The 17,942-nt window shown below is 46.9% G+C and overlaps 1 protein-coding gene across 2 annotated transcripts in view; it reads right to left on the bottom strand.

The window, feature by feature from the left end:
* DNAI2 (dynein axonemal intermediate chain 2) overlaps window positions 1–17,942 on the bottom strand; it is a 46,286-nt gene that overhangs the window by 8,305 nt on the left and 20,039 nt on the right. For both annotated transcript variants that reach the window (XM_077458694.1, XM_077458695.1), the window contains exons 7-11: window positions 14,969–15,108; window positions 14,030–14,152; window positions 11,989–12,212; window positions 8,137–8,272; window positions 3,616–3,762 (exon numbers count right to left, since the gene is read on the bottom strand). In XM_077458694.1, the coding sequence (XP_077314820.1) occupies window positions 3,616–3,762; window positions 8,137–8,272; window positions 11,989–12,212; window positions 14,030–14,152; window positions 14,969–15,108 (770 nt within the window). The remainder of the gene's footprint in view (window positions 1–3,615; window positions 3,763–8,136; window positions 8,273–11,988; window positions 12,213–14,029; window positions 14,153–14,968; window positions 15,109–17,942) is intronic.

Genomic DNA, 17,942 nt, shown 5'->3' with positions numbered 1-17,942 from the left:
TAAAGTGTTTGTTAAGTCACTCAATGACATTCCTACAATCCCCTCTGCTATATTAAATAATGCCCCCAGTGTATGTTTTCGTTAAAAAAAATGCCGCTGTGTACCTCATTTCATAGCGGCGCTTGGCGCTCACATTACCGCCCGCTGCTCCATCTTGGATCTGACAGCTATAGTGGGCGGGGCTGAGAATCCCCTCCTGACACCAGCCAGGAGAAGGAGAGAAGAGGAGGAGAGCGGCGGGCAGTCACGTGAGCGCCAAGCCGCGCTATGAAATGAAGTTTCAGCAGCATTCTTTTTTTAAAAACACATACAATGAGGACATTATTTAATATAGCAGAGGGGATTGTAGGAATGCCATTGGGTTATGATAGCAGCAGGAGGGGAGCAGATTGTCACTGAAACAGTCGGCAGGGAGGGAGGGGGAAAGAGGACAGTGCAGGGCTGCAGTTGACAGAGGCACGTAAACTGACCACGGTGTCAGAGCTCAGCAGCCATGATAAACTGTGGTCAGTTTACAGAGGGGAGGGCATAGCCAGGTAGGATCAGCCAGGTACGGTATTTATCGGCGTATAACACGCACCCCAAGTTTAGGAGGGAATTTAAAAGAAAAAAACTTTTAGGAGGGAAATTTAGGGAAAAAAAACTTACATTTAAATGTCCATCAATGCAGCCTTATCAGTGTCATTTGCAGCCTTCCATTGCAGCCTTGTCAGTCATTTGCAGCCTTCCATTGCAGCCTTGTCAGTCATTTTCAGCCTTCCATTACAGCCTTGTCAGTCATTTGCAGCCTTCCATTACAGCCTTGTCAGTCATTTGTAGCCTTGCATTTAGACTTTTCAGTCATTTGCAGTCTTGTCTGTGGCTTTGCCATTTAAAAATGGCGCCACCGAGATACAGAGCGGATGTCCTGTGTATCTCGGCGGCGCTCGGTAGTTCTCGGCGGCTTTTGGCCATTCTGGGCTATCTTCGGCCATTCTCGGCTATTTTGCTATTTTGGCTTTCCAAAAGCCGCCGAGAATGGCCGAGTGCGGCCAAAAATAGCCGAGAACAACTGAAAATAGCCGAGACTGGCCGAAGATAGCCGAGAACGGCCGAGTGCGGCCAAAAATACCCGGAAGCCCCAGAGAGCAGCAGAAAGGGTTAAAAATAGTGTGGGATCTGCATATAACACGCACCCCCGATTTCCCCCTGATGATGTGATACGGGGGGTTGGGGGCAAATTACACAGCACAAGCACTGTGCTCTTGTTCATGCTTTCAATAAACAGGATCTTTTATTTTTATTTTTATTAAAGGGTTACAAACACTTTAAAGTTTATCTAAACCCAGGAAAGAACATTTTATATATCGCAGTTTACCAGTCCTTATATGTGGCACTTTGGGCTCAATTTGGACATTTTCACTTAGGGGTGTACTCACTTTTGTTGCCAGCGGTTTAGACATTAATGGCTGTGTGTTGAGTTATTTTGAGGGGACGGCAAATTTACACTGATATACAAGCTGTACACTCACTACTTTACATTGTAGACAAGTGTCATTTCTTCAGTGTCGTCACATGAAAAGATAGAATAATATATTTACAAAAAATGTGAGTGGTGTACTTACCTTTGTGAGATACTGTATGTCTATTGGTGGCATAGGTTTCTGTGCTAAGCTAAGTTGTCAAAGACAACTCTGGGTCAGTACTAAAGATCGGGAACCAGCAGGACTGGCTCCTGATCTCGTGACCACTGTGACAGCCAATCACTGTGGTCACATGATTATACAGACCTTCCTGCCTTCCAGGTGCAATAGCTCAGGGTGGGCAGGAAGGGAATAAATATTTAATGTTTGTATATGTACACATACAATGTACATGGTATAATAAAGTTAAAAAAAAAAAAAAAAAAAACAATCATGTGACCATTGTGATTGGCTGTCATAGTGGTCACATCATTGGAATTGCTGACCCTTCGCACCCCCTGGACGTTCAGAACCTTTTATAAGGGACACCGGGGTGGGCGGGAAAAGGGGTGAATGAATACTGAGCTGCAATAATTTGTGTCTTTAAGCGGTTCCCGACCAGCGCACGCCGATGTACGTCGGCAGAATGGCACGGGCAGGCATATTGGCGTACAGGTACGTCCAATCTTCAATGCCGCCCTGCCATCGCGCGCCGGTGGGGACCCCCGTGAGTCCGGTCGCGGGTTCCGCGGACTCGATCGCCGTGGGCATACCCACGATCATCTCACGGGACGGCTGAATGGAGGAAATGCCGTGTAAACAGCATTTCTCCATTCTGCCTAGCAACTAGTGACGCTGATCTCTGCTCCATGTGATTGGAGCAGAGATCAGTGTTTACTAAATGAAAGCCCAACCCCCCCCCACAGTTAGTAACACACCCCTAGGAACACTTAAAGCGGAGGTCCACCCTAAAGTGGAGCTTCCGCTCATTGGAACCCTCCCCCCCCTCCGGTGCCACAATTGGCACCTTTCAGGGGGGAGGGGGGTGCAGGTACCTGTACAGTACAGGTATCTGCACCCACTTCCGGCATAGATATCTGCAGAAGGTACGCCCCTTTCCGCAGAATCGACACCCCTTTCCGAAGGTCCCCCGCTGTCTGCTGGGAAACACACGGATCCCAGAGACAGCGGGGACCATCCTTATTACGCATCGCGACTCGCGCATGCGCAGTATGGAACCGGGAAATGAAGCAGCAAGGCTCCACTTCCTGATTCCCATAGCCAAGATGGCGGCGACAGCACCCGAGAGACGATCGAGAGATCGGCTTCGGGTGCCGACATCGTGGGCGCGCTGGGCAGGTAAGTGTCATTATTTTAAAAGTCAGCAGCTGCAGTATTTGTAGCTGCTGGCTTTTAACCCCTACACTGCCACCCCCTGGTTAACCCCTTCACTGCCAGTGTCATTTACACAGGAATCACTGCATTTATATAGCAGTGATTACAATGACAATGATCCCAAAAATGACATGACAATGGTCCCAAAAATGTGTCAAAAATGTCCGATGTGTCCGCCACAATGTCGCAGTCACAATAAAAATCGCTGATCGCCGCCATTACTAGTAAAAAAAAATAAAAAATTATTAATAAAAATGCCATAATACTATCCCTATTTTGTAAACGCTATAACTTTTGCGCAAACCAATCAATAATCGCTTATTGCGATTTTTTTTTTACAAAAATATGTAGAAGAATACGTATCGGCCTAAACTGAGGGAAAAAAATGTTTTTTTTTATATATCTTTGGGGGATAATTATTATTACAAAAAGTTAAAAAATAATGCGTTTTTTTCAAAATTGTCGCTCTATTTTTGTTTATAGCGCAAAAAATAAAAACCGCAGGGGTGATCAAATACCACCAAAAGAAAGATCTATTTGTAGGAAAAAAGGGACGTCAATTTTGTTTGGGAGCCACGTCGCACGACCGCGCAATTGTCAGTTAAAGCGACGCAGTGCCGAATCGCAAAAAGTGGTCTGGTCTTTGACCAGCAAAATGGTCCGGTCTGTAAGTGGTTAATATCCACCCGGAAGTTCAGCCTTACCAGCTTTATCCCCTATGCCGGCACTACCCCAGTGAAATGACCCATTATACAATAAATGGAGGTGATGGACTCACGGCGGTGGCGAGGTTCTTCTCGTTCCTCTGTATGGTGCAGAGTCCCGATGACATCTCCAAGAGGGTTGTCAAACCGTTCTTCGATCCACAGGCCACGAATCGCCCGTTATCCTGTAAGCGGAGGCTGTAGAGAGGCTCGTCGCACACCTTGGGAGGAGAAATAACCCATTTTGTTATTATCTGCAATCATGTCAATGGGTAAAATCCAGTAAAAAGACCTTTCCTTCAAAAGAGACGCATGGCAGGAAACAAAATCAGAGAACCTATTGCCCCATTATCCTAGATTACCTGTAATTGGGGGTATTATTTGGCACCGAGCGCTAACAGCTTTACCATTCCCCGACAGCGCTGCCTTCAGCAGATCACATAGAGAGGCCGCATACGGCTTTTATTCCCCATCACATCTAAATGGGCCTAAATCGGAACACCAGGCAAACCACAAAATAAACAAATGAAATATTAAAAAAAATAGGAGCTGCCAGGCATGTACTGGCCATTGGGACTACCGGGAGTTTCCCGGTGGGCCGATGGCTCAGTGGGCCACTCTGATGTAAGGAGGCTGGTGATGGGACACTCTGATGTAAGGGGGCTGCTGATGGGGGACACTCTGATGTAAGGGGGCTGCTGATGGGGGACACTCTGATGTAAGGGGGCTGCTGATGGGGGACACTGATGTAAGGGGGCTGCTGATGGGGGACACTGATGTAAGGGGGCTGCTGATGGGGGACACTGATATAAGGGGGCTGGTGATGGGACATTCTGATGTAAGGGGGCTGCTGATGGGGGACACTGATGTAAGGGGGCTGCTGATGGGACACTCTGTTGTAAGGGGGCTGCTGATGGGACACTCTGATATAAGGTGGCTGGTAATGGGACACTCTGATGTAAGGGGGCTGCTGATGGGACACACTGATGTAAGGGGGCTGCTGATGGGACACTCTGATGTAAGGGGGCTGCTGATGGGACACTCTGATGTAAGGGGGCTGCTGATGGGGGACACTGATGTAAGGGGGCTGGTGATGGGACACTCTGATGTAAGGGGGCTGCTGATGGGGGACACTGATGTAAGGGAGCTGGTGATGGGACACTCTGATGTAAGGGGGCTGCTGATGGGGGACACTGATGTAAGGGGGCTGCTGATGGGGGACACTGATGTAAGGGGGCTGCTGATGGGGGACACTGATGTAAGGGGGCTGCTGATGGGACACTCTGTTGTAAGGGGGCTGCTGATGGGACACTCTGTTGTAAGGGGGTGCTGATGGGACACTCTGTTGTAAGGGGGCTGCTGATGGCACACTCTGTTGTAAGGGGGCTGGTGATGGGACACTCAAAATGTAAGTGGGCCGGTCTGGATGAAGTCCAGGGCCAAATTTCTGTCCCAGTCCAGCCCTGGGAGCTGCTTTGCTGTGCCTATCTATTTGCCTTTCTGTCATTCCAGACCTGAGATTTACACAGCTCTGCCGCACACCAGGGCAGGAGACCTGATTTTTGCTGTAGCTAGTTAACACTACAGGTCTTGTCCCTCCTCCATCCTGTGATTGGACAGTGAATGAAGAAGTAGAAGATTGATGTGCCACAGGAACAGCAGACGGTTTACATGCCACAGAAGACAGAGCAGGCATGTCGGTGTATTTATTTTTATTTTTTTTAAATGATTCGAATTGATTCGAATTTCGAAAAAGAATTTTCTTTTTCGAAAATCGTATCTAAGAATTTCCCTATGAATTTCGCACCGTTAGTGGAGCTGCAGCAACAGCCGATTTTCGTGCGGAAATCAAATTCGAGGAATTGGACATGTCGGAAATTATTTGAACGATTTTCTAATCAAATGATGGGAGAATCGTGTGAGAAATGTAATAAGAATTTTGTTTTTTTTTGTGTTTTCCTCTGTTCTTAGGGTTGGGCAAATAGAGTTAGGTTGTTATGCCTGACCTACTGTTTTATCTTATGCGAGCCCGGGAATGCCCAAGGGCTTTGTTTTGTAAACTTGCACTTTTTGAAAATAATAGAAAGAATTTATAAAAAAAAAAAAAAAAAAAAAAAAAAAAGAAATGTAATAAGAAAAGAAAATTTACGGAGAGAAAAGAAGATTCCCGGTCATGAAAATTCTTTTCTGTAGCAACATGAGGTGAAATTGAAGGCTTGGTCGGCCGAATTTTCGAAAAATCAATGGTGGCGCCATTGGATCACAAAAAAAAAAACGAACTTTCTGATTTTGAAAAGAAAATTTGTTCGAAATTCGACCGTGTTTGGCCTGCATTACAAAGAAATGAACAGTCTATAATTTCTTATCATAGGTGTATATTATATGATAAAGACAGAATATCAACCAAAAAAATCCAGAAAAAAACACAATACAAAATGCTATAAATGGAGTTGCAGTTCAGTGAGTAAAATAAGTATTTGATCCCCAAGTAAAACATGACCCTTGTTGGCAAGCACAGGTGAGATATTTTTTGTATTGGTGACCAGGTTTGCACACATCTCAGGAGGGATTTCGGTCCACTCTTCTTTACAGATCTTCTCTAAATCCTTAAAGCGGAGGTCCACCCTAAAGTGGACCTTCCGCTCATTGGAACCCTCCCCCCCTCCGGCGCCACAATTGGCACCTTTCAGGGGGGAGGGGGGTGCAGGTACCTGTACAGTACAGGTATCTGCACCCACTTCCGGCGTAGATTCTGCAGAAGCTACGCTCCTTTCTGCAGAATCTATGCCCCTTTCCGCAGAATCTACGCCCCTTTCCGAAACACACGGATCCCAGAGACAGCGGGGACCATCCTTATTGCGCAGCGCGACTCGCGCATGCGCAGTAGGGAACCGGGAAATGAAGCCGCAAGGCTCCACTTCCTGATTCCCATACCCAAGATGGCGGCGGCAGCACCCGAGAGACGATCGAGAGATCGGCTTCGGGTGCCGACATCGCGGGCGCGCTGGACAGGTAAGTGTCACTATTTTAAAAGTCAGCAGCTGCAGTATTTGTAGCTGCTGGCTTTTTAAAAAAAAACAAAAAACGGCGGACTCCCGCTTTGTTTCCTGGCTGTCGCTTGGCAACTCGAAGTTTCAGCTCCCTCCCTTTTTTTTTATAGGATTAAGGTCTGGAAACTGGCTAGGCCACTCCATGAGCGTAATGTGCTTCTTCTTGAGCCACTTCTTTGTTGCCTTGGTCGGTATGTTTTGGGTCATTGTCATGCTGGAAGACCCGTCCATGACCCATCTTCAGTGTTCTGGCTGAAGGAAGAAGGTTCTCATCCAAGATTATACAACACATGGCCCCGTCCATTGGCCTCTCAATGCGGCAAAGTACCTTTAGCATAGAAACAGACCCAAAGCATCATGTTTCCACCTCCGTGCTTCACTGTAGGGATGGTGTTCTTAGGGTCATAGTCAGCATTTTTCCTCCTCCAAACACGGCGAGTCGAGTTAATGCCAAAGAGCTCAATTTTGGTCTCATCTGATCATAGCACCTTCTCTCTCAATCCTTCTCTGAATCATTTAGATCTTCATTGCCAAACTTCAGACGTTCCTGTACATGCGTCTTCTTCGGGAGGGGGACCTTACGGGCACTGCAGGATTTCCATCCATGGTGGCGTATTGTGTTACCAATGGTTGGTTTGGTGACTGTGGTCCCAACTGTCTTGAGATCATTGCCAAGCTCCTTCTAGTTCTGGGCTGATCCCTCACTTTTCTCATGACCATCCTCACCCCATGAGGCGAAGTCTTGCATGGAGCTCCAGACCGAGGACCATTGATGGTTATTTTGTATTTCTTCCATTTACGAATAATCCCTCCAACAGTTGTCTTCTTCTCACCAAGCTTCTTGCTGATGGTCTTGTAGCCCATTCCAGCCTTGTGCAGGTCTACAATCTTGTCCCCGACGTCCTCTGACAGCTCTTTGGTCTTCCCCATGATGGTGAGGGTTTGAATGGAAGGAAGAGATTCTGTGGACAGGCGTCTTTTATACACATAACGAGTTGTCGGTTGGAGAACCTTCTTACATTGACAGGACTGATCTGTGTACCACATGAGCACCTACTGTAGCCAGTCTGTGGGGGGCAGAATTATTGTTGGTTGGTTGGGGATCAAATACTTATTTTACACACTGAAATGCAACTCAGTTTATAACATTTGTATCCTGTTTTCTGTCTGGATTTTTGATTGATATTCTGTCTCTATCATATCAAATACACCTATGATAAAAAATTATAGAGCCTTCATTTCTTTGTAAGTGGGAAAACTTACAAAATCTACAGGGGACCGAATCATTATTTTCCCCACTGTTTATAGGCAACGCTCATGGTTAGTCTTCCTCCCCCTTTCGCTTTGCTGGGGGTTTTTTGCCTTTGTCCGGATCAACTGTGTTTATAGGACTGTATATATTTTTTCCCCCCTTCTATTGGTTGAACTGGATGCACTTGTGTCTTTTTTCAACCAGACTAACTATGTAACTATGAGGTCTACGGTCAGTCTACAGCCAAACTGGTAAAAAATGTGGAGGTTGGTATAGAAAGCGTCAGAACTCACTTTGAGGCTGAGAGAGGGGTTGTTCTGTTTGAATAAATAGTCCCAGACATCTAGGGTGCCGTCCATTTTGGTGGTCAGGAACACAGAGGGTCGTACCGGACTCCACGCTGCATCTGTTAAGTAGCTCATGTGATATCTAAATGTGAATCACAAAAAAAAAAATCAACTAAGTGTGTTATAAAGTGTAAATCACATGCATCAAACACAAGGCCCATGAGCCGATCCTGCACCCCCCAGGTCATTTCATGTGGCCCTCGCACCTCTCCTGCAGCTGTAGAACCCCCCTTTGTCTCTGCCCCCACCTTGTCTCTGCAGTCGGCAGCAAAAGAGGAGGACAGAACTCCTCCTACAGATCCTGTGCCTATCTGTGCAGCCTAGGGTTGCCACCTTTTCTTTAAGTCAAACCCAAACACTTTAGCGCCACGCAGCAATTTTTTTTAATAGTATAAACTATACATATATTTTCCTATTGAATAACATTTCTAATCATATGAAGTTAATCACAAGAGTTATCCCTGTACATCAGAGTCCACAGAGTTCCTCTTTTACATCTGAACTCACAGAGTTCCCTTTCACTCTGCAGAATCTGATGTAAGGGACGGGGTGCTCTGGGAACCCTGATTTAAGGTGGAACATTGAGAACTCTGATGTATGGAGAAGATTCTGATGTAAGGGGGAACACTGTGGCCTCTGATGTAAAGGGGAACTCAGATGTAAAGGGTGCTCTGAGAACCCTGACTTGCCTTAGTGTATTCACTCACTCATTCCTTGGCAGTTAGCACTTTCAAATTTCCAGCCCCAACTTTCCATTTCTGAGGCACAGCGCCAGGGATTGGAGTGTGGGTAGACACAGAGGGGTAGGAGTGTTTGGGGGGTGGGGTGTGGGTGGAAGCTGCAGGGAAGCCATAGTCAATCTAAATAATGTGTCCGGGTTTCAGGCAGTCTGAAACCCGGACCCATGATTCCAAACCCGAACTGTCCGGGTGAATTCTGGACAGGTGGCAACCCTAGTGCAGCCGCAGCACCCACTCGTCCCTAGACTCCAGCCCTCCTCGGGTCCTCCTCCAGACTCTGCATTTTCTGAATTCCAGCTTCTTCCAGTCAGCAGCACAAGGTAAGGGGGGGGGGGTGCACTGTGATGTAAGTGAGGGTGGGGAACTCTTGACATCTGATGATGAGGGGGCTCTTGACATCTGATGTAAGGATGGGGGTGGGGTGCTCTGGACATCTAGTCTTACAGACAACCGGCTCTTTGAGGGCAACCATAATGCTGATTCAGCCCGCAATAAAAGCCCTCACCTGAGCCACAAACAGTTCCCAAACTTACATTTTCTCATCACAAGTCCTAAACCTTTGGGCTATACTGCCACCTACAGAAGGATTGGACAATGGCAGACCAAAAAAACCTGCAGTCCAGCCCAGGATAACTCCTCCTCCTACTACTACTACCAGCATGCCTCCATTTTTGCTAGTGTCCTAAGTGAGTGGACACCCTTCTTCACCTCTGCTGTTGAAAAACTCTAACCTGTTGGTTTACTAGAACATTTTCTTTTTTTCAATTAAGAAAATGACCAGATTTTCAAAATGAAATCTAAGGACACTTCACTGACAATGCCCACTTTTAATCCACACCCACCTTTGGTGGCCGGTTGAGGAGCCAAGACTTTTGGTGCCATTGTGGTGTGGGAAGACCTGGTATCATGGCGGCTATGGAAGGGCTGGCCATGTTCTCCGGGGTTCCCTGTATTGAGTGATCACAGTGAAATCACTGCCCCAAGGTATGCCACAGCCACCAGGGACATTGATGGGGAGGTTTGTTTACCAAAGACAGGCTCCTCAAAATGGGCATGGTCCCTGGTGAACTGGGACGAATGGCTACCTTAATCACCACTCTCCTGTTGCTGAAGGCTTCCCCTCTCATTTGCAGTGATCTGGCGCAGTTAGTGCTGGGACAAGGACATCTAGAACCCAGGGCGAACATGCCAAATTGTTCGCCCACCCCCCCCCCCCCCCCCCCCCGAGATGTATGAGCATTATGTGTCAGCCCCCCCCCCAAAAACAAACAAACTGAGCCTTAATCTGCATGCTTTCCCCTTAAGCATAAATCCCCCCTCCCCCAGTACAAATCCACCCCCCTGCTGAAATCCTCCCTCCCAGCACAAATCTTTGACCCTCCCATCACCCAAATGACCCCAGTTTAAATGCCCCTTCCCCTTTCCTTGCACAAATCCTCTACCCCTAAAATTTTGCCTCCTAGTACATATCTTCTCCCCCTCTCCCCCATTCCCTTTTCTAGCACAAATCTTCCTACAATCCACCCTCCTAGTGCAAATCTTCTTCCTACCATCCCCCCTTCTGACATAAATCTCTCCAAATCACCACTCTTAGCACCCCCTCCCCCAAACTTCCCCTCCTAGAACAATACGCTATTCCAACTCCTCCCCCAACCTTACATGATACCACACAGTGCCCAGGGCAGCCATACCACAGTGCCCAGGGCAGCCGCCCCTCCTGCCCCCACCCCTTGTCCCAGTCCTGGGTAAAGTTGTCCTCAGCCTAACCTTGGATCCCACTACCCTTGGACTCCATCATTGGACTGGACGCTGCGATGATAGCCAGCTGCTGCTCAAACGCTGAAGACATCTTTTGGCAAAAAAAAAAAAAAAAGTACCGGGGTAAAGGAGGGCGGGGGGGGAGGGGTGGGGGGTGGTATTGGGGAGCTGAACCAAAGACGAGTCATGCAGCAAAAGATGCTTTTTCATTATACCTTTTAAAAGACTATATTTTTTTGTTTTTGACTGGCTGTTTTTTGATCTCCTCTAAACCTAAACTCAGTGGCGTAACTAGAACCTTCAGGGCCCCGATGCAAGAAACCATGAAGGGCCCCCCTGAACCCCAGCCAGGGCCCTTCCCTCCGAGTCCAGCAGTGGAACTCCAGGGCGTGGTCACAGGTATGGACCTTTGTGAGCCCTGTAGTTCCACCACTGGTATCAGTAGTTTTTTATTATTATTATTTTTACATTTTTAGGTGCCCCATTGGGGGAGTGTCCCTAGGCAGGATGGGGCCCCTGTCCCCAGAAGAGATGAGGTCCTTTTCTCCAGGGCAGATGAAGTTACTGCCCCCAGGTGAGAAGGGGTCCCTGTCCCCAGGGGAGGTGGGGGTCCCTGTCCCCACGTGAGAAGGGGTCCCTGTCCCCAGAGGGAGATGGAGGGGGTATGTAATAGTGTGTGGGGGATGGGGTCCTCTCACTCACCATGACCAAGCTGTAGGCTGGGGCGGGACTCTGGCTGGGGAGAACAGACATCGGACTGAGCGGCAATGCATGGAGCAGGAGAGAGGTACTCTGAGGAGCCAGCCGAGGACACAGGTCATGTGGGGAATGCACAACTAAAGAGCAGCCACTGCGGTAGTCGAGCATGGAGCTCTGCTAGTCACCCTCCACCTCCAGCCACCCGTGTACATGGTGCACTGGTACCCCTAGCTGCCTATGCTGCTGCCGGCCATATGTAGAGGGGGCTGCATGGGCCCCCTGCATCACAGGGCCCAGTTGTGGTCGCTACTGCTGCACCCCCTATAGTTACGCCCCTGCCTAAACTACCTGGTAGATTTTCAGGTCTTTACCGGTCAAAAATTGCCATTACTTCTCAATGAAAGATCTAAGCAGTTTAGACCTTCAACTGGCCAAGACCGCAAACTGGATGAGCCGCTAACCCTCTCTCTGAAACTGGGTACCATGGTATGAAAATCCTTACACCAGGGTTTTTAGCCTCCCCAAATGGAGCTATAGTAGTGTCAGTTTGGTGTCAGGCTTAACCCATCGACTCCTCTAGTATAAATTCATCATTGCTTACTTTGTCCACATAATGGAGGATTCCCTGGAGTCTTCAGACCAGATCCGGGCTGTCCAGTCTCCAACTGTCAGGAAGTTTTTAGGAAAGAAGGGGTTCCTCTGCACGGAATAAATGGGTCCATGGTGCCCGCTGTAAGTGCACACAATCTTTTCGGCTGGAGTCTTGGCCTTGCGGTTACAGGAGATCACCATGCCCTGCTCGGTTCCCACCATGAACTTGGTTGGCTTTATGGAAAAGCAAAGCAGATCATTGGTAATATACTTTATTATATATCAAGTTATGAAGCTTGACCTTTAAAGAGAAGTTGTAATGGAAAAGCTATGTTTAAAAAGGCAAGAAGAGGGCAAAAGATCAGTCACCAGTATTTGCCTGCCTTCCCAGCCTCCCGCAGCTGACTTACCATGCCTTGTTCTGCATGGTGTCTTCACAGTTTGTGTGGAGGTGGTCATCTTGGCAGAAGAGCAGGGCTTTGCTTCCTTATGTCAGAGCTGCACCCCTGATGGTGATTTGATAACCGGTGGAGTAATAATGAGGAAACAAATGAGGAAACAGCAGGAGAGGTGGAGAAACCACAGATATACAGAATGGATGAAGCAGAAGTAGGGAGATACTTTCACTGTAGATCCTCAGGTACAGCTTCCTCCTCAGCAAGGAGAACAGTGACCAGCACAGTAGTCCCATCACCAAATCTCACTTCAAATCTGGTGAGACTATCAGTCAGGGGCAGCAAGGCCTTAGATCAGTGATCTCCAAATTGCAGCCTGCGGGCCAGATGTGGCCCTTTGCTTGCCTTTATCTGGCCCCTGGAGCACTTCCGATGACACCAATGATGGGCAATTATTCCTCCCACTGACACCAATGATGGGACACTATTCCTCCCACTGACACCAAAGACAGGGTACTATTCCTTCAAACTGACACCAATGACGGGACACTATTCCTCCCACTGACACCAATGATGGGGCATTATTCCTCCCATGGATACCAATGATGGGACACTATTTCTCCCACTGACAGCAATAACGGGGCACATTTCCTCCCACTGATATCAATGACGGGGCACTATTCCTTCAATTGACACCAATGATAGGGCACAATTCCTTCCACTGACACCAATGATATGACACAATTCCTTCCATTAACACCAATGATGGGACACTATTCCTCCCACTGATACCAATGGTGGGGCACTATTCCTCCCACTGATACCAATGATGGGGCACTGTTCCTCTCACGAACACCAATGATGGGGCACTATTCCTCCCACTGATACCAATGATGGGGCACAATTCCTGCCACTGACACCAATGATGGGGCACAATTCCTGCCACTGACACCAATGATGGGGCACTATTCCAGCCACTGACACCAATGATGGGGCACAATTCCAGCCACTGACATCAATGATGGGGCACTATTCCAGCCATTGACATCAATGATGGGGCACTATTCCTACCACTGACACCAATGATGATCAATGTCAGGGCATTTTCTACTCTCACTGGCCACAGTCTGGCCCCCGTAAAGTCTGAAAGCCAGTAAGCTGGTCCTTTGTTTCAAAAGTTTGGAGTTTTTCTGGGTGCTGCTTAGGCACAAATAACATTTGTAGATGTTCTCTATATCATATCAAATCTTTACTTTATGCGTTTCGGTCCACTTTAAAGATGGCTGCTTCCAGACAGAGACACAACGTAGAACAAGGCTTGTCAAGTAAGAAATTGAGAAGAATCAGCTGCAGGGAGCCTCTAAGCAATACCGATGACTAGTCTTCTGCTTGCCTTTTTTCGAGCACAGCTTCTGCAGTACAGGTCCTTGTTAAAGGATATGCTCACACAATTACACTCACAATCACAGAGATAAAAATCTCAGCCACACAGAAAGGACAAATAAGCCCCACACTGGTGAAGCGCATTGGGCAGGTTCTTCTACGGGTGGAGAACCAAGCTGGACATAGCTGCAGCCTACAGCTTCTCATAGCAATAAATGTCTGTGAGGGGGTGGGGGGGGGGGGGGTGATATTGTACATTCTCAGGGTACTCACCATGGTTGGTTCAAACTCCAGTGATATTCCGCCCAAAGCCAGGTCAAGGTTCCCTTTCTTTGTGATGTCCAGGATTAATTTTTCTGTCGGCTCGCTCATTTTTCGGATGTCCCACCACAAGACCTACCAGGAAAAGTCTACAAGTCATCCATTATAGTAACCTGATTGTAAAAATTTTCTAGGAGTTCCCATATCCCATCTTCATGGAACAGAGAGAGGTTTAATTATCTGACCGGGGTCAAAAATATAGATTATGAAGAATCAAGCAGGAGGAGTGAGACTTCCTTGCTTGGCTTAACAATGATGGAGACACAGAGCCAGGACCTCTTGCAGGAGTCCCCCCCCCCCCAAAAAGCAGGTCATCTGACCCACCAACCTTCTTAGGTGACAAATTAAATCCCAACTCCAGCCAAATCCCCTAACTTCCATCCAATGGACCTTTGATTGGTTGTATTCATGTATATTCATGTTGTATTCAGGTTTCCATTTTCACACGATCGGAATTTTGGTCGGAAAAAGCTCTGATGGTTTTCCCGGCAGATTTCCAACGGGATTTCGCTCAAGCTGTCTTGCATACACACGGTCACACCAAATTCCGACCATCGAGAACACGGTGGCGTACAACACGTACGACGGGACTAGAAAAAGGAAGTTCAATACCCAGTAGCCAATAGCATCCCTCTCGTAGTTGAATCTGAGCATGCGTGAGTTTTTGCGCATCGGAATTGCATACACACGTTTGGAATTTCAGATAGAACGTTTTTCCGTCGGAAAAATTGAGAACATGCTCTCAAATTTTTGCTGGTGGGAATTTGGCCAGCTAAATTCCGATGGAGCCTACACACGGTCGCATTTTTTCGATGAAAAGCTCTCATCTGTCTTTTGCTGGCCCGAAATTCCGATCTCGTGTATGAGGCATTAGAGTTTTCCTGAGATTACCTGACCATCTGTGGAGGTGGAGAAACACTCTGTCCCGGTCTTTGATTGAAGCCAGATGACCTTGTAAACGGGATCTCTATGACTGTGCTCAATGACGGACAGCTCCACGGGTTGTCCTCCTTTCCGGGTGTCCCAGTATGCTGAAAGGAAAAGGCAGAATGGCATTTCATACAGGTACCATGTGCAACACAGCTCTGTAATTTGACAAACAGAAATTGCAGCAATAGCTGGTATAAGTGGTATAAGCAATGCAGCTTTGCAATTCAACAAACAGAAATTGCAGCAATAGCTGGTTGCAGAGCTGGGTGTGAACCTGGGCTTTTAAATGAGACTTAAACTTTCTGTCATCAGAATCCCTGAATGAGGGAACATCTTCTATAGTTATACTCTGATGTTTGTTTTGAACTGCAATGGCAGGCAGGGCCATCTTTAATATTGATTGGACCCTGGGCAAAGATTTTCTTGGGGGCCCCCATGCAATTTCACTCTCCACCTGCTCTGAGACATACAATAAATAGCAGCTAGATTTAAAATCAGTCTACTGTATCAGATCAGGCAGCAATTGCGAATGGTTGCCAGTGGATACAGCATATCATTACTGCTTAATGACTGGTTGCTAGAGGTTACAGCACACATAACAGCTCACTGATTAGTTGCTAGAGGTTACAGCAAATCATTTCTGCTTGTTAATTGGTTGCTAGAGATTACTGTACAGTAATACTGCTCACTGATTGGTTGCTAGAAGTTACAGCACATCATCTCCTCACTGCAGGGGGCAAGATATAAATATGAATTCCGCCTTTATTTACATATCAATGCTGCCGGCCGCAGCCATTTACTTAGTGATGCTGCTGCTATTTACATATGAATGCCGGTTATTTACATGTAAACACAGGGTCTGCAGGTGAGTCATCTGTACACAATAGGGCAGAGCTGGGCAGCATAAGTACCAACACTTCACACTGAGATATCAGGACACAGCACAGGACTAAATCTTCAAGGGACAAGGGAATTTAAACTGGGATAGTTGGCAAGTATGAGGCAGCTGCTTTGGGCCCCACAACAATGACAGGGCCCAGGGCAGCTGCCCCTTTTGCCCTGCCTTAAAGATGGCCCTGCAGGAAGGTAACTTTCCATTGAACATCCTTGTGATCATAAATCAGAAGCGTCATTTCTAGAGATCCATTCCTAATGTCACCCCGTAGGGAAGACGCACATTGTTTTCAGGCTCATTATCGTTTTATCACCGGGGCTTAATTACACCGCAGGAATCAATTCCTAATTAACAAAATAAACATGATGGCAATAACAAGTCTTTTATATTAATATAGAATGGAGGAAGAGCAGAGGGAAAAGAATGAGACAAACAAGCGCCTTTCAAATTCCCCCGTAATGACTATTGCTCTTTTTTTTTTCTTTTTTTTTTTTAAAGCTGAAATCTGAGCAAACAGTTAAATAAACAGATAGAAAACTTAAAGGGGAGCTAGTTTATCTGCCCGAGGCTTTGTATTTCTGTGCATCCAGTCCTGAGATTTACACAGCTCTGTCGCCCAGCACAACCCTATCTGGCAGGGCAGGAGACCCTATTTTCTCCTGCTGAAGTTACAGGTAGCCACAGCAAACAAGATACAGTAGCTGAGTGATCACCAGATCAGACATAGGGAGAGTCCGGGTACCAGGCAGGTAAACAGAGCAATAACTAAAAGTATCAGAGGAGACCAGGGAAAAGCACAGATAAACTGAATGAAAGCTTGGTAAAAGAAAATTCATAAGAATAACTCAAGGTGTGAACCGTCAGACAGAAGGACCTCTATCCACAGCATGGGCAATCAGAAAGAGCTGTTGATCAGGTGCAGACAAAACTGTGTCCCTGATTTAAACGTCACTAACGAGGTCAGGTGTGCAATATGCAGGTATTCCAGGGTTTCAGTTTGTGCAAATGTAACTATATAAATATATATACGCCATACCTGGTCAATGACCCTGGAAGCTGGAAGTTAGTGAAGTAGACACCTCTACTACATCACTACTACACCCCCATGAATGCAAAGCGACCTCTGATTGGACAAGGTGGGGTGGTGACTTCACCTCATCCAAACAGAGAATGCCTTGCAAAGCATTCTGTGAATGGCGCTCGTACCAAACGGCCAACCTCCTGTGTTTACAATGCAGCAGGGCAGCCGCTCAGCATGAGACCCAGAAGCAAGTGGAGATCACTGTAGTAGTGGTGTAGTAGCAGTGCAGTAGTGGTGTCTACCTCCAGCTTCCAGAGGGAACCAGCCAGGTATAGTATATACAATATCTCACAAAAGTACGTACACCCCTCATATTTCTGTAAATATTTTCTTCTATCTTTTCATGTGACAACACTGAAGAAATGACACTTGTCTACAATGTAAAGTAGTGAGTGTACAGCTTGTATAACAGTGTAAATTTGCTGTCCCATCAAAATAACTCAACACACAGCCATTAATGTCTAAACCGCTGGCAACAAAAGTGAGTACTGTTATACAAGCTGTTCACTCGCTACTTTACATTGTAGACTAGTGTAATTTCTTCAGTGACGTCCCATGAAAAGATTTACAAAAATGTGAGGGGTGTACTTACTTTTGTGAGATACTGTATAGCGTTGGTCCAAGCTGGAACAATGTAACCATGTATAAATATCCATACCTGGAAAGCTGAACTCCAGTAAGATATATAATAAATGTTTGTATGAACTCGAGCAGTAAAAGTATCTGAATTTGACCCAATATCTGACTCTTGGAGTCCCAGCATTCAGACTGGAGGAGGGGAAAGCAGCACAAGGAGGCCACCAGTCGTGTGGTAGTGGGTAGACATGTGCAATTCGTTTTGTCATCGGGTGACTCTTGCCCCTTGGCTATTTAAGAAATGCAAGATGGCGGAGCAGGCAGACAGCGGAGAGCCTTTGACAAGGCCGGTGGGTTTTTTTTTTTCCAGGTCTGGTGGTGCG

The sequence above is a fragment of the Lithobates pipiens genome, unplaced genomic scaffold, assembly GCF_037356315.1.
Source record: "Lithobates pipiens isolate NorthernLeopardFrog02 unplaced genomic scaffold, aLitPip1_a1.2 Scaffold_28, whole genome shotgun sequence".
Classification (NCBI taxonomy): Eukaryota; Metazoa; Chordata; class Amphibia; order Anura; family Ranidae; genus Lithobates; species Lithobates pipiens.
The sequence above is the reverse complement of the archived record's forward strand: the minus strand, read 5'-3'. Positions and strand labels throughout refer to the sequence as shown.